Genomic DNA, 14,584 nt, shown 5'->3' with positions numbered 1-14,584 from the left:
TTGGAAAAATGCAGTCTGGAGGCAGAAATGAATGATAGTGAGAAAAAAGTCCGTGTTTGAATTTCAAATGTAGAGAAAATCCACAAATTGAAACAAACAAACGAACAATATAAGAACTTTCCTTGGAAACACTACACTACAGTAGCCCTCCCCCACTTTTTTGTGACTGAACTCGTAACCATCCTTCAAGACTCAGGTAAATGTCATCCTGCTGTGAATCCCGTTCCCGTTTTTTGACATGAGAAGTTCCCTCCTTTTATCCCCATCCCCTCTCCTCGGATGCTAATCGCTGCGATTTAGTGAGCAATACCGCGTACTGGCCACGTAAGCACTTCACTTATTTTATGTTCTTTTAATAGTGCTATGGATAGTTACCACTCTCCTCATTTTATAGAGGAGGAAACCGATGTCTTTCGGGATGAAGTCATCTGACATCATGCAGTGAACGAGTGGCAGAGCCAGAACTGAAACCCCAGAAGTCTGACCCCGGAGCTGGATCCCTCCTCACCACAGAGCCATCTGCCTCTCGTCACCTTGATTTGTCTTTTTTTCCCCTCTCTCCTGAAGTCCTTCTAAGCCATTCATTTAAAGCATTGAGGGTATCCTGCACCTGGGTGCTTTTTCCGGTGCTGGGACCACATCAGTGGCTACACAAAGGGGCTTCCAGTCTGAGCACAAGGTGGAGGGCAAGGTCTTCTAGAAAGTGAGGACGGCACAAATAAAAGCCCGGAAGGGAGACCGAGCACAGCCTCAGCAGAACTCCGGCACTGCGGGAGCACAGGGTTCATTGCTGTGAAGGAAGGGGGAGTCTTGAGGCTGGAGAGCTGAGTGGTGTCCAGACCATCAAGCTTCTCTGACGTCTGGAAGGACTCTGGGGTGCAATTTTATTCTGAGGGGAATGGGAGCCACCAAACGGTCTTAAGGAAATTTGGCAAGTGTTGATTTAAACTACATCCGTTTACATATCGGCACTTAATTCGTGACTTTAAAGAACTCAATCGGCCGTTAACTTCACGTTCAGAAAGTCTCATTCAAGAAGTGTTTGAAGAATAACAATGAAAGACATTGGGGAAAAAAAAAACAATAAAATGTAACACTTTATTTTTATTATTATTATTTTTTTATCTTAGAAGGAATTCACCAAAGGCTTCATATTATGCTATGGCATCTTTAATTATAAAAATAAGCAAATAAAATAACTTGCATCTGTCATTACCATGATATGTTTCATAACCTTTATATGCACATGGAGCTTAAAAATGTAATTTAACAATAAATAATGACATATACCAGATATGCTCACTGTTTATTCCAGTACTCAGCCAAAAACCTAAATATCATTTAAATTATAAATACATAATGCAAATATAATGGCACAAAAATGTCTAAAGTGCAACCAAATCACGATAGAAGAATCATGCAAGCTGGTCTAGGTCAGCCCCCGAATCACTCTGTGCAGCAAACACAAGACGAAGCTTTGGAAGTTTAAAGGGGAGTCGGAAGGAGTGGGGTCGGATGGGGACAAGAGAAGCAAAAAACTAGCAACATCGTGAGAACTGCTTCTTTCCATACGTGTGGATATATGTATTATAGATACATATAGAAGTATCGCTGTGGGGAGAAAAGGGGGGTACCACGGTTTGAAGAGGTCACAGCAAACAAAGAGAACCTACTGGACTGAAGTAAGAGAGAATTTGGCTAGGAATCCTCGTGAACTACTTGTCGCATTGGGGTCCTGGCTTAGTGGGTTTGCGAAATGGACACAACACACATACTTGGGTAGCTTTTCTGGTTCAGAGAAGTCAGCCTTGCCTGGGGGGTGGGGGCTGGGGAGGGCGGGAGGGGGAGAGTCAACTTAGCGTGTGGTCTACCTGATTTCCAAGAGGCTAAGGCAGTGTCCATATGTTTGGGGACCTGGGGATGGGACAGTTCTGAGTATAAAAATGCTCTTAACAATCCGATGTCAGCACGCTTAGAGGCTGTGTGGGGACAAAGGCAGCAACGCCGTGCTGCTCTTGCTGCTGGGTCTGCTGCGATTGCCCTTGGTCCTTGAGCAGCGCGTTACTGCTTTTAAAGGCTTTATGGTAAAGTTGTATTGCTTTTCATTTTTCTGGAGATGTGCCCTCCCTCCTCCCACCAGGAACCCTATCACTCGATTTGGTCAAATCTTGAATTCAACCTAGTGAGAGTCAAGCACCAATGGTTTCTACCTAAGCGAGTTTGGAGTGGCCCCTGCAGTCCTACCCCTCCTCCCTCTTTCTCCCTCAACATTGACCTTTGGTGGGCAGTGACGCTCTTAAGGGACTGTTGGGTTCAAGGACAGTGACCCTGAGAAACTACTGTTGTTCATAGATAGGTTAGTCATTTGGCTTTGGTGGTTGCCATCTTGTAAACATCACGGCAGAAATAATCTAGCCCCCATTTCTTTTTTCTCGCTCTTTTTTTTTTTTTTTTTCTTTTTTCTTTTTTTTTTTTTTTTTTTTTTGCTTTTTTGTTTTTTTTTGTTTTTTACATTTTTTATTTTTTTATTTTTATTTTTTTTGCGATCCTACAGAGATGGCCCAGCTGCCAGGACTACTTTGGCAGGCAGCGTGCTACAGGACAAAAATGTAAGAGGAGTCTATTAAGGCTGGACAGCCCAGGGTTATTTATACCCCCTCAGCCCCAAGTCCCCGGAACTGAAGACCCAAAGGCTGATTGACTCGTTCCTGATCGATTTAATGGAAAGTCTCCCACGCCGTCATCAGTTTGCCAGAGCTATCAGGCACGGATGAGAGGCGGTGAGACAAGAATTGCCACTTCCCAAGATAGAGTAGGCCTTATGACGCTGTAAGTGGTCCAAGCCCAAAGGGATGCTCTTTTTGGTTCCCGTAATTCCCAGTTGGATGTGACAGAGCCGTTTCAGGAGAGATCTAAGTCAAGAGTAGCCTCTGGGTTGAGGTGGGCTGGGAGATTAACATTTTACCTGGGGTCCTTCAGATAAACCTGTTGGGTTTTCCTATCTCGTACAGGCCCATCTTAAGTTTTGATGTTGAGTAAAACTACTTCTACCCCCTTAAGTTATAAAAAAGGCCACAAGGAGCATTTATGTGGATATCTGGAAGTGAGATAGTTATTCCATTCCCAGGAAAAGAAAAATAAAGCTAAGTTACAAAACTAAATCTATATGCAATAAAGTTATTATATACTGCTTTGTTTAAGCAGAGTCCTCTGGAATTTATGTACAGTACATTAGTTTTCAGCTATTTATATTCCACAGTTCGACCTTAAGATTCTCTGGTTTTAAGACAATTGTTAAAGGTACTTTTAAAGCTCTGAGCAGTTACAGTACATAAAGATGTTAGCTTTTTGTTTTTCATTAGATGCAAGAAGATGCGGGCTCAAACTCTGGTTGAAGAGCCAGGCTTGAGCAATTTGGTAAATGTGTCGGAAAGGAAATTACACACTAGAGGATCAAGACCATAAGATACTAGCTCATGAGAGATCAAGAATTCAAACACGACATTCATATTCGTCCATGGCCAGCACAGATTCATCACACGAATTCCATTTAACATCTTTATGAGCGTTTAAGACATGCATTTAAGTTAAGTTGCTTCTCATCAGCTAACTCTACTGGGGCAACCATCCTAAAAGGCCTCCACATCTTCCAATTACAAGGACTGGGCCTTACGCGAATGCTCTGTGTTTGAGAGTAGTTTGAGGGGACCCGGGAGAAGACATGGTAGAGGGAAGTGATCAAAAGGGTACTCTCTCCTGCCGAGAGGCAGAAAGATCACACGTATTCTGTCTGTGGGAACGCTGCCATCGCAGAATGTTGGGATATTGATTACAGAAGCCTAGTTTCATGCAGTTTTCTGTCAGGGGAATAGAAAATAGGAACTACTTAAAAAAAAAAAAATCAAACCAGGCACAGTACACTCAAAGTTGGTGCGCGAACACCTTTAAAATGATACTAGTTGGGCGAGGTTGGGAACACCTCTCCCCGCTTATGCACTCTCTTGTGAGGTGCGTTTGATGTGGGAGGGAGAGGCCACCTCACCTCGGAGGTTCCTGAGGAGGACTTTCAGCTTCTGCGGCTCGCTCGTGCGCCTCCTGTTGAAGTCAGCTCGCGGGTATGTTTGGGCACAGTGATCTGTCTGCAGGATGTGAAAGAGGCTGGCCATGTTGGGCCCAATTTTCTCCATCAGGCTGTCTCTGATGGTGCTGACTGTGTCTTCATCACATTCCAGGAGGCTTCGGACAAGTCTGTTATAGTATCTGCAAGGCAGACATACAGGCAACGGTCAGTCGGCGAGAGCCAGGCAAGACCCGGTCTTTTATCCGGGCTGCAGCCAACGCCATCTGCCGTGGCCAGACCATGCGTGCGAGCACAAATGGTTGACAGCTGGCAGCCATGTCTGCAAATCTTAAAAACTTAGAAACGCATAGCTAGATGGGCTCGCAAAGACCGTGCAGTGGCTACGTCATCATCTCACAGAGAAGAAACAAACGTGGGAGGAGCTAAAGCGACTCGTCTGAGGTCATACAATGGGTTAGTGGTAGTAACGAGACTTAGTCCAACGTAAGGAGGTGCGCCCGGCCCCGGCCACTTACATGAAGAGTCGCTGGCACAGGAATTGGCAGGTATTTTGATGCCCCTTTGCAATTTTCCTTTTGTTTCGTGGTGTGTGTGCAGGTGCGCGTGCACCTGAGCGCATACTCAGACTTCACTTCTATTTTCAAAGGAGGCCCCTGCCTTCGAGTGTCTCACGCGTTTTACTCCCCAACCTAATTTCCCCATCACGCGCTCAGCTCGCCTTGCTAGAGGCCATGGGCTGCTCTCATTCTCAGTCTTCCTTCAGAGGCGCATTGCGGTCAGAAGGCCGAATGACAGGCAATGAGGACACTTACATGGAAACATTGGTGGTCCTTGACATTTTCCGCTTCAATAACTCCCCCCAAGTCTTCTCCTACTGCTCTAGCTTTTGCGGGCCTCTTCCTTTTGTTGGACATTTTACAGATCCCTGCTTAGCATCACACGGGGCAGCAGTGCATGGTCTAGGGATGGTTCTGTTTCCCCTACTGGGCAGTGAACTTATTGAAGGCAGGATTCGTGGCTTTATTTTTGGTAACCCTCATGTGCCGGGGTCCCGGGGCCACACTGCCTGCTTCCTGTCAATTTGTTAATTTATTTCGTGGTCACTGAGGAAATGGGGAGTTTTAGACATAATAATTCTTTCCAATAAGTCATGGTTCCAGGAAGAAAAATTAGAGGTAGGTGTGGTTAAGTTCAAACAAACAAAAAAAAACCCTTTGGGTTTGGTATAAATCACCTTCATTTTAGATGCAAGTTGTTTAGGTATAGCAAACCCTGAAGCTAAGTGTTATGGCTCAGGAACAAGCTGTCTAATATTTACAGCGTATGCATTACTTGTCCTGTTCATTGGGAAGACAGTTCAGGTAATTTTCCAACGCGAGGTGGGACGTGTTTGCTCCACTTGGAGGTGGCACTTGTCAAAACCCATTAGCTCTGTGTGCACTAATAAGAGACTCTCCCGATGACAGTGACCTCCAGTATTTATGTGGGGAGACTCTTTCCTCAGAGGAGCCTGCGGGTCACTGGGGCCACAAGATCTTCCATGAAAAGAAACCTGTTTATTTTTAACTCACCTCGCAGAGCACAGGATCAAACATCCTTCCAGAATAACTTAACCCCCCAGAGAGGTCCTTTCAAGGATGTACGGTAAACAGAGTGGAACACGGGTAATGAAGCAGAGCGGTCACCCTTCCGTGGGTGAGCAGATGAAGCTGGGGGCCGAACGAAAGAGAAATCCTGCCGCCTGGGTCTCAGACACAGTCCTGGCTCTACCCCTCCCACGAGGGAGGATTATATCCAGCTGTTGTTAAAACTGGGATTCTCTGGCACAGAAACACATTTTCCAGCCCTTCGGAATTATAAAGCACATGAGTCAAAGCAGATCTCATTTGGATGGGGACATGGGGAGAAAGATGGTTTTGGAAAAACTGAGAATAAACTACTTTGCACCAACGGCTTCAGATACCTACGCACCCACATAGATCCCCAGGCACCCCTTTACTCTTGGGCTCTGCAAGGACATGGGTCCCCGTGATCTCTGGGTCCATTTCACAGGGCGATTAGATCTTAGAGAATAAGGTTTCTGACCTCTCACCCTCCTGGCCCCCAATCAGGACTTTGTAACTTAAAGCGAACCCTTTCACTTCTAGAAAGAACTGTTCACAACAGATGACCCCCCCCCCCACCCGCCCTCACTGCCCCTGCCAAATGAGCTACAGAAGAAGGCCTTTCCTTAGACTGACATTGAAGGCTCTTGCCCGGATGACGAAGTCTCACCCCAGTAAGGAAACCAAGCTTCTGTCATTAGCCTCGCCTCTTTAAGGCCAGATGTGCCTCTTGCGTTCCACTTTGTCAAAGCACTTACTCTCCCTCTTTGAGGGTGCCTACCTTTACTGCTACTTTCGCTGCTCACCAAGATAAGACACCTGTTTTTGGTGTTTCTGGATGAGGACCTCACCAGCCTGACCACCCTGGTGACACCCTCCAAATCTACCCTTAGCTTCTCTGTGGAGCTTTGTTAACTCAACAAGGGCAGGTTAAGAGGGCTCCCTGTAAAATGTCCATGGCTCCATTACTGCTCCTCCAAGTCTGGAAAATGTGTCAACCTGTCAGGCTGCCTTGAGGCCAACATCATTTGCCAGAGTGAGCCACAGTTTAGGCCCGTGCCTCTCCATTAAGGGCTAGAATACACAGGAATGGCACTGACCTCTGGGATTGTGTGGATGAATGAGACAGACCCTCCCCATCTAGAAGTCACTGAGTGAGATTATTTAAGAGATCGTGTCTCCAGCACAAGTTGAATTAGCGATTGCCACGTACTTGTCGCACACCATCGTGTACCCACGGTTTATGTTACTATAGCTGTTGGTAAGATGTGCCTTCTCTTTGAGGAGATAACTTACCAAATTTAATCGTTGATCACCATGGGGCACATGTATTCATTTCTCCTTGGCAGTCTATTTTTTTCCTCCTTTTATTCTACTTGGACTGTGGAGATTTCCTACAAGTTTTACTGGTTGCCATTTTTGAAGCAGAAATCAAATAGCTTGGCTCAAGGCCACATGCATTCTAGGCCCTACTCTGTCAATTCGCTAGCTGTGTGACTTTCAGCCGGTCACTTCCTTCTCTGGGCCTCTGTGTTTTCAATCAGTAAAATGAGGCGTTTACAGTGTATGCCCGTCTCCAGCTATGGCATTCTATGTTTCTAGGGATTTGATACATAATTTCCTTCTTAATTGAACAAGGATGGTGCAGGTCTGCTTTAGGTTCATCCTCTGCAAGAGCAGTTAGAACTATTTCAGAAGGGTCCTTTCTTCACCTTTATAGGGGTTGGCAGGATGTGCTGCAGGGACTTGATGGGCTAAGTGTTCTGATCACCCAGCCTGGAAGGACCTTCTAAAGCATGTTTCTTTCCTCCCACTTTGAAAATTCCATCCCTGGCCTTTTTTTTTTTTTTTTTTTTTCTTGGTAAAGAATAACATCAGATATTCTCCATAGCTACTGTTTCAGCCATGCTTTACCCAAATACACACATACTGCCTAGGAACGTTCTGTGTGAGGGTTTATAAATAGTCCTTTGTTTCCCTTGATCAATATTATTCTTCTGTTTCCTGTTCCCTATCCATGCCCTAGAGAGCTGGAAGCTTTGTCAGTTTTCCCACCCTGGATCTGGATTGGTCTGATTTCTTCCCAAGCCTCACGCCTCCCAGCTTGCCTGATCAATTCTGCCTGCGTCCCTCATGGCTAAGAGAGCAGTTTGCGAATTCAGTCAGGGGGACAGCCAACTCTCCTTTGCCTTCTGAGCGCATTTCTCCCGTGGAAAACGTCCCTGTTCTGGCTCCCGGTCCAGTCACAGGCTTTTGGATTCTCCCAGGCCCAAATCTCATGCTAGATAAGTCACAGGAAGGTGGAATGAACCTGTAACTACTTCCCTTTGCAACTCAGTGCCAACTGGCACAACTTAACGTGTCTCTGTGGTGGGACAGAGGCTGGGAAAGCAGGATGTTTCGGGAGAGCGAGGAGCTTAAATAGAGCAAACCAAGCCCAGCATGGAACCGGAAATCTCTACAGTTCGGAGCAGGAATAATATTAACCAGTTGAAGTGAAATAATGGGAGAAAGGGCTGCATGAAGATTCTGGTCTTCAAGAGATGGCCACTTTCCCCCACTGTCTGAATAAGCGTGATTTCCCAAGATGAAAAAGGGACATGACCAGGTTCCTGTGGCCATCTGATAGAAGTGGCGTAAAAGAGGGGCGCCTGGGTGGCGCAGTCGGTTAAGCGTCCGACTTCAGCCAGGTCACGATCTCACGGTCCGTGAGTTCGAGCCCCGCGTCAGGCTCTGGGCTGATGGCTCAGAGCCTGGAGCCTGTTTCCGATTCTGTGTCTCCCTCTCTCTCTGCCCCTCCCCCGTTCATGCTCTGTCTCTCTCTGTCCCAAAAATAAATAAATGTTGAAAAAAAAAAAAAAAAAAAAAGAAGTGGTGTAAAAGAAAGCCCATTGAAAGCAATAGTGGCCTGATTAAAAACTCCTATTCCTAGTTGCTTCTTAGATATTTAGGATCACCAGTCCAGAGTCTATATTATCCTTTCTATACGACCTCTCCCTTTATAAATGGAAGATATGACCTCAGTTGAAATCGAGAGGTTCGCCTCGCCTCAAAGTTGGTCACATGCCATATTGTAAGTCACAAATTGTCACAGGATCCTTAACGGTCTAGACTTACAACGGTGGCTTTGCCAACATACCCCTGCCCCCGCCAGCTGCCCCGCAAACACATACTTTGTCCTTAGCCCCTGTCTACTAAAAATTCTTTTCTTTTCTTTTTCTTTTTTTTTTTCCTTTGTGCTGAAGGGAGACTCCAACAATTAGCCAGCGATTGTATTTTTTTTTTTTCCTTCTTCTTTTCAGATGTCACAAGAATCTTTTTGGGAGAATTTTAAGACCAAGATCAATATAAAGAGATAGGCCATTTGAGATAAATGTGGGATTTGATTTTCTTGTTCTGAGGAAATCAGCTCGGACCCAAGGACACGGTCGCTTCTCAGTACCGAACAAATGATTTTATAAGTTGACATGAGGTTCTGGAGAGCCTTTACCGTGTGCTTCAGTGCGAATCAGAAATTTTACAGAGTTTTAATGTCAGGGGCCTTTAATGTCAGTTCCCTAAGGAAGACCTACCTTTCCCGTCTTCTACTTGCATACATGGGTGTGACTAAATCACTGGTAAGCCCCTGGAGGAGCAGACTGTTGGTGCTATCCGAAGAAGGGACAGAACCTGGCTAGGAGATTAAGCAGGGAGGCTCCTGTTAGCTCTCCGGTGGTCCGGGCAACAGGTAATAGGACTGATCTTTGTCAGTGTGTGCAGATTTGGCTGGGGAGTCAAAGGATCATAGTGCTTCAGGACTAGGCGGCGAGTTTCAGGCCGTGTGGCATCACAGTAGGGCTCAACGTGTCCCAGCCTCACTGTCCCTGCCATACCTCCATGCCAGCCCCACCGGCACCTCTCCTAACTTGATCGCAGATGGGGAAGCCCAGGTCTTGCTGGGCAACTTTGTAGGTCGTGGAATGAGGATGTCAGCCCTCTCGTGTCTTGGGTGTCCACTCCCGGCTGGTAAAGACAGTGAGTCGGCCGCACCGAAAGGCCGGTGCTCAGCTATGATTACTTCCGGGGTTTTGGGTCATGTTAGAATACTCAGATGAGAATATGAGCACTCGCCAGAAACATCGTTCCAGGAAATTCTGGACTAGAGAAAGAACGAACATGGGCCTGGGAGGGGGAATCATCTAGTCCAGTCATCTCACTTTTCACAAAGGAAATCTGAGTCCCCAACGAAGTGACCTGGCTTATTCTGGGCTACCTGCTGGAATATGTGCTTGGGCTTGGGACTGCTCAGAACACATGCGGATTTGAAAGTCTGCATTATGCTCTCTGTCTCTCAAAAACAAATAAACATTAAAAAATTTTTTTGGAAAAAGGGCGCCTGGGTGGCTCAGTCAGTGAAGCATCTGACTTCAGCTCAGGTCATGATCTCGTGGTTTGTGAGTTTGAACCCCACATCAGGCTCTGTGCTGACAGCTCAGAGCCCGGAGCCGGCTTCAGATTCTGTGCCTCCCTCTCTCTGCCCCTGCCCTGCTCGTGCTCTGTCTCTCTCTGTCTCTCAAAAATAAATAAACGTTAAAAAAATTTTTTTGAAAGTCTGCATTATGACATTTGACCGGGGTTTTTATAATGGCCAACTGTACCGTGCACAGTCATAATTTCAGCCGAATGTGGTATCTCAAAAGCTTGTGTCCATAAACTTCACAATGCCCTTCAGGCTTATTGTGAGAAACTGACAATGAAAATGCACTCAGGGATGCCACAGATGGAGCTTTCTATTAGCTGCATGGAAAGACTTTTCCTATAACAGTGAGGAAAAAAAAAATCCAGGCTGCTTAAGCTGTCACAACCAATCACAAACATATTTTCCCTGCAAAAGCTGGGAAGGCTGCAAGCTAAAATAAGATCATGACTGTGGCAATTAACCCCCTTCTGTGTCTGGCTCTGCCACCGCCCTGCCCCCCTCCTCCCTCCCCAGTGCAAAAAAGCGGACTCATTCTGTACCTGTTGGAGAAGTGATTGGGGAGCTGGACCACCTCGGTGATGGCTTCGGGGTTCCGCTTGGCGACGCTGCACACATTCAGCTTGCTGTAGCACTCCTCTTGCACCTCAGCAATCATCCTCTGGAAAGTGGAGCATCTCCGAATGGCGAGGAAGACCTTGGAGGTGACCCCATTGGCGATGCACTTTAAGCTCTCTTTGACAAATGCTTTTCCCTGCCAGGCAAGGGGTAGGAGGAGAAGCTTTAGCTCGAGCTGCCCAGAGAGGACGGGGCATACAATATGTGGAACTTAAGGGGACTTGCCTTGGCGCGGTCCCCTGGCCGTCTGTATGTCTTCGCATGCCGCGACCAGGATTAAAAAAAAAAAAAAATGTCCCTACTCTCGTAGACTACCTTCAGAATTGAGCTCCGTAGAGATAATGAGACAGGAGAAAGAAAGAGACCCACAATCAGCCACCCTGCAGCTTGAACGTAGCCATGATGCGGTTTTGTCTTGGGATCGAGACTTTGATAACTCACAAGCCAGGATGCTGGGTCCTACAGTGAGAACTTCTTTGTTGGAAGAACATTTTTATTTCCTCTTGAAGAGGCGAGGATTTTCTGGTCATCACCCCTCCCTTATAAGATAACCTGTGTCAGTGTGTGACAATCGTGCATTAGAGGGTGGGGAGCGTCTCGTACAGAACCGGCTTCCTGGCGGAAAGTGTGTGTGTGTGTGTGTGTGTGTGTGTGTGCATGTGTGTGCACACGTGCACGCGCACACGCGGGAGTGTGCATGCACACGCTGGAGCTGGGGATTTCAGTTGAGGAGGCTGAGAGGCACAGCTGCTTCCCTACAAGACTAGCTCCTAAGAACAATAGTCTAGCACACTGTTAACGACAAGCAGCCAGTGGAAGGCAGGGGTCAAGGTCTGCTTACCTGAGTGTCAAATTTAGCAGCGCTGTACAAGAAGGATTTACAGATGTCGTACATCCCATCTGTATCACAGGTGGAGTTCTCCAGGCAGGCAAAAGCCCCGCAGCCAACCTGCAGAGCACTGTTGAGGCAGCGAACCACTTCAGCTGAAAGAGACAAATCCATCCAATCTGGATCAAGCAGTGAGGGTGATTCGGAAGGGTCGAGAGGGCGCCATTCAAGGACAAGGGGTCAGAAGAACTTCTCTTCGGACGTCTCCGAGGGGGCCAGTAGATAGACCCGTTCAGAGGGGGTGGGGTCGGGGGCAGGCCAGGCAGATCCCTCCTGCACCTGGAAGGAGAGGGCAGGAGCTTTCCCTGTTGGTCTCACCATCACATACAATTTGGGTGGCCGGAGGAGTAAGGTGAGAGTCTGTGGAATGCACAGTGCTTGAAACAGCTCTCCAGCATCAGAGGGTATCACTTAGAGCCCGAAAGCCCGGGAAGGCAGGAGGCAATGGCTGGTGGTCAGGTTTAGGAAGTAGAAGGGCCAGGGAGTCCATTTGGCTTCTGAAAAATGCACTCCGGAGTAATAAGAATGGAATTTTAGTCTAAATGGCAGAGGACCATTTGCCAAGGAGTGCGCTTGGAGACCCTTCCAATTTAGGGCTGCTAACTTACCTTCATATTGGCAGAAAGGAATCTGATCCGTTCATGTTTCACCCCAGCCCCCACCATAGGACAGTGCTTAGAGGTATGCATAATCTCTCTCATATTAAAAACCATTTCTCCTTTTTTTTTTTTTTTTTTAAAGAAACACAGGTGTGGAATAACAAGGCCAAGGCACCCCTTGTGCAAGACTGGAAGAAAACCGCAAAGAACTTGCATGGGGCTTTCTACATTCTGGATAAGATCTCCCATAAAAGTAATTTCTCTCCTACAGAAAGGGGGGGGGGGTGTTCTGGCAAGCAGCTCGGCAAGAAATGATCTGCAGCCTTCATACCATAGGATTCTCCTCTGAGATCAAAAGCCTGGTTCGGTTAGGCTTCCCCTCCCCCTCCCACCACCCGCAGCCTCTGGGATGTTACAAGTCATTTCCCTAATTATATATTTCCACGGGTTCAAATTATAACTTTGCTTTAAGCAGTTTTAATATGCATTAGGGTTGCTATTGTTTTAGGCAAGCTCGAATTGTGAATCACTGCATTTCTATAGCAACTAAGTACAAAAGGAAGTGAAGCAAAGCCCTCCTCTGGGCAGGGACCTGTGCTCTTCGGAGAGGAGCGTTGTCTGCAGCATTTGGACACCTGCGATCCCATCTTTGCTGACAGTCAGGGGAGTGGGGGCAGTAATGTCAGAGGGGCAAGCTGGACAAGTGAAGTCAAAAGGCAGAGGTGTTAATACCGCCTTCCTAAGGACTCTTTTCCTTTAGAGACCAAGATAATACACAATTAACTGCTCTGGGAGTCAGCACGAGAGCGAGACCTTCCCCTTGAAGAAACAGCTGCTACATTTCACAAATACTCTTTTTCAAGGGGGCCCTCTGGCCACGGGCTGCACTGCACGGGCAGCTGAATGAAGGCGCGAGAAAGCCGGAGGAAGAGAAGGAGCAGTGTCAGGGGTGGGATGTGTAGGGTTTTCTCTGCATCTGCCCGGGATTTGTCAGCCTTGAGGGCTATGGTTCGGTAAATCTGTCTGCAGAGGGAGCTTTCTGTGTGTTCTCTGAAGGGGCAGGGAAGTCCAGTTATGGGGACTTAAGGGTGAAGAAAGGGGGACAGCATCAGACAAACCGTGTCTCACCTTAAGATCGGCTTCAGCTTCTGGAAAGTATAGAGAGCGCTTTGAAGCATGCCAACATTCAGGCCTTTCCCCCGCCCCCTCCCCCCCTCCCCCAAGAGGGTACGTGCCAGATTTCAGGCAATCAGGCTAGTAGGCTTATGCAATGAAATACCCTCAGCAGAGCGCCCGGCTTCTTCGTTAGTTGCATGCAATTTATTAAACAAAGGAGCTCCACTTCCTAAGGCTATTGGATTACACTGGCAGTTTATTGCCATCAGGCATGAAGCACATTTATTATCAAGATCAGCCGTCACAGACACAGTTGCAAAAGCGAGAGGCAAATGAGGACAGCTCTTTGGGGGAGAAACCGGTCCTGGGTTTGCCGCTTACCTGAGTTCTGAGCTGCCACCCGGGATTTCCTGGGGCTCACAGAATCATTCTGCTCCGCCTCATGGGTTGCAGAAGCACTGATCACCAGCACCAGAAGCACTGCTGAGTTTTGGAGCATTCTCTGAGAAGTTTCCGCTAAGTTGTTGGGTTTTTTTTTTCCTCCCCCCCCTTTCCTCTTTCCCTCTCCCGGCTTGCGTGAAGATGTGGATCTGGATACACTGAAAGCCTAGGTGAGGATTTGATGAGGATTTTTTGTTGCTGCTGATGCTGTTCCTGCTGACGCTTTTGCTGCTGCTGCTGCTGCTGCTGCTGCTGCTGTTGCTGTTGTTGGCCGCTGCTGCTGCTGCTGCTGCTACTGCTGCTGCTGCTGCTGCTGCAGTGGCTGCTTCTTGCACCTCTGGCTTTTGCAAACTGGGGGCCCAAGAGCTGCACCCAGGGATTTTATAGCCGTTCTTATCGGTCCTTAGGATCAGGGACCAATCAGGTCCTTCAACTGGTCTGGCTAGCCAATCGGAGGGCACTCTCATTGGGCTGGAGCTGTTTGACTTCTTAGAAATATTTTCCAGCAAATTAAAAGTACCTGCTGCCAATGTTTTACGTGTGTGTGTGTGTGTGTGTGTGTGTGTGTGTGTGTGTGACGGTGTGTGCATGGATGTGTGAAAAGCTATTTTCATGGCGTTAAGGGATGACTGTGTATTGATCGAACTGAGGGAAAATCATGAAAATCTCAACAAGGTGCTTTTGGAAATACATTTTTTTTTTCAAATGATCTACAGGGGGTGGGGAATGGGCAGCATCAGCAGGACGTGAAGTGTGGTCTCTTTGGATTCTAACTGAACC

The 14,584-nt window shown here is 47.3% G+C and overlaps 1 protein-coding gene across 1 annotated transcript; it reads right to left on the bottom strand.

Moving 5' to 3' along the window:
- Positions 1-2,513: 2,513 nt before the first annotated feature.
- STC1 (stanniocalcin 1) lies at positions 2,514-14,157 on the bottom strand. Its single transcript, XM_030312377.2, has 4 exons — positions 13,745-14,157; positions 11,601-11,743; positions 10,684-10,895; positions 2,514-4,260 (listed from the first exon to the last, which is right to left on the bottom strand). Exons 1-4 carry the CDS (start codon positions 13,860-13,862, stop codon positions 3,990-3,992), a joined length of 744 nt encoding a protein of 247 aa, XP_030168237.1. The 5' UTR covers positions 13,863-14,157; the 3' UTR covers positions 2,514-3,989.
- Between the last annotated feature and the right edge of the window lie 427 nt (positions 14,158-14,584).

This window comes from Lynx canadensis, chromosome B1 (assembly GCF_007474595.2).
Source record: "Lynx canadensis isolate LIC74 chromosome B1, mLynCan4.pri.v2, whole genome shotgun sequence".
Lineage (NCBI taxonomy): Eukaryota > Metazoa > Chordata > Mammalia > Carnivora > Felidae > Lynx > Lynx canadensis.
The sequence above is the reverse complement of the archived record's forward strand: the minus strand, read 5'-3'. Positions and strand labels throughout refer to the sequence as shown.

What these genes read in the sequence shown, in the direction of transcription:
- STC1 (XM_030312377.2), bottom strand. Translation starts at nt 13,862, where the DNA reads ATGCTCCAAAACTCAGCAGTGCTTCTGGTGCTGGTGATCAGTGCTTCT. An exon ending in CTGCTAAATTTGACACTCAG is followed by an intron (nt 10,896 to 11,600) that starts GTAAGCAGACCT and finishes CTTGCCTGGCAG; the next exon opens with GGAAAAGCATTTGTCAAAGA. An exon ending in CCCAATCACTTCTCCAACAG is followed by an intron (nt 4,261 to 10,683) that starts GTACAGAATGAG and finishes TCTGCCTTGCAG; the next exon opens with ATACTATAACAGACTTGTCC.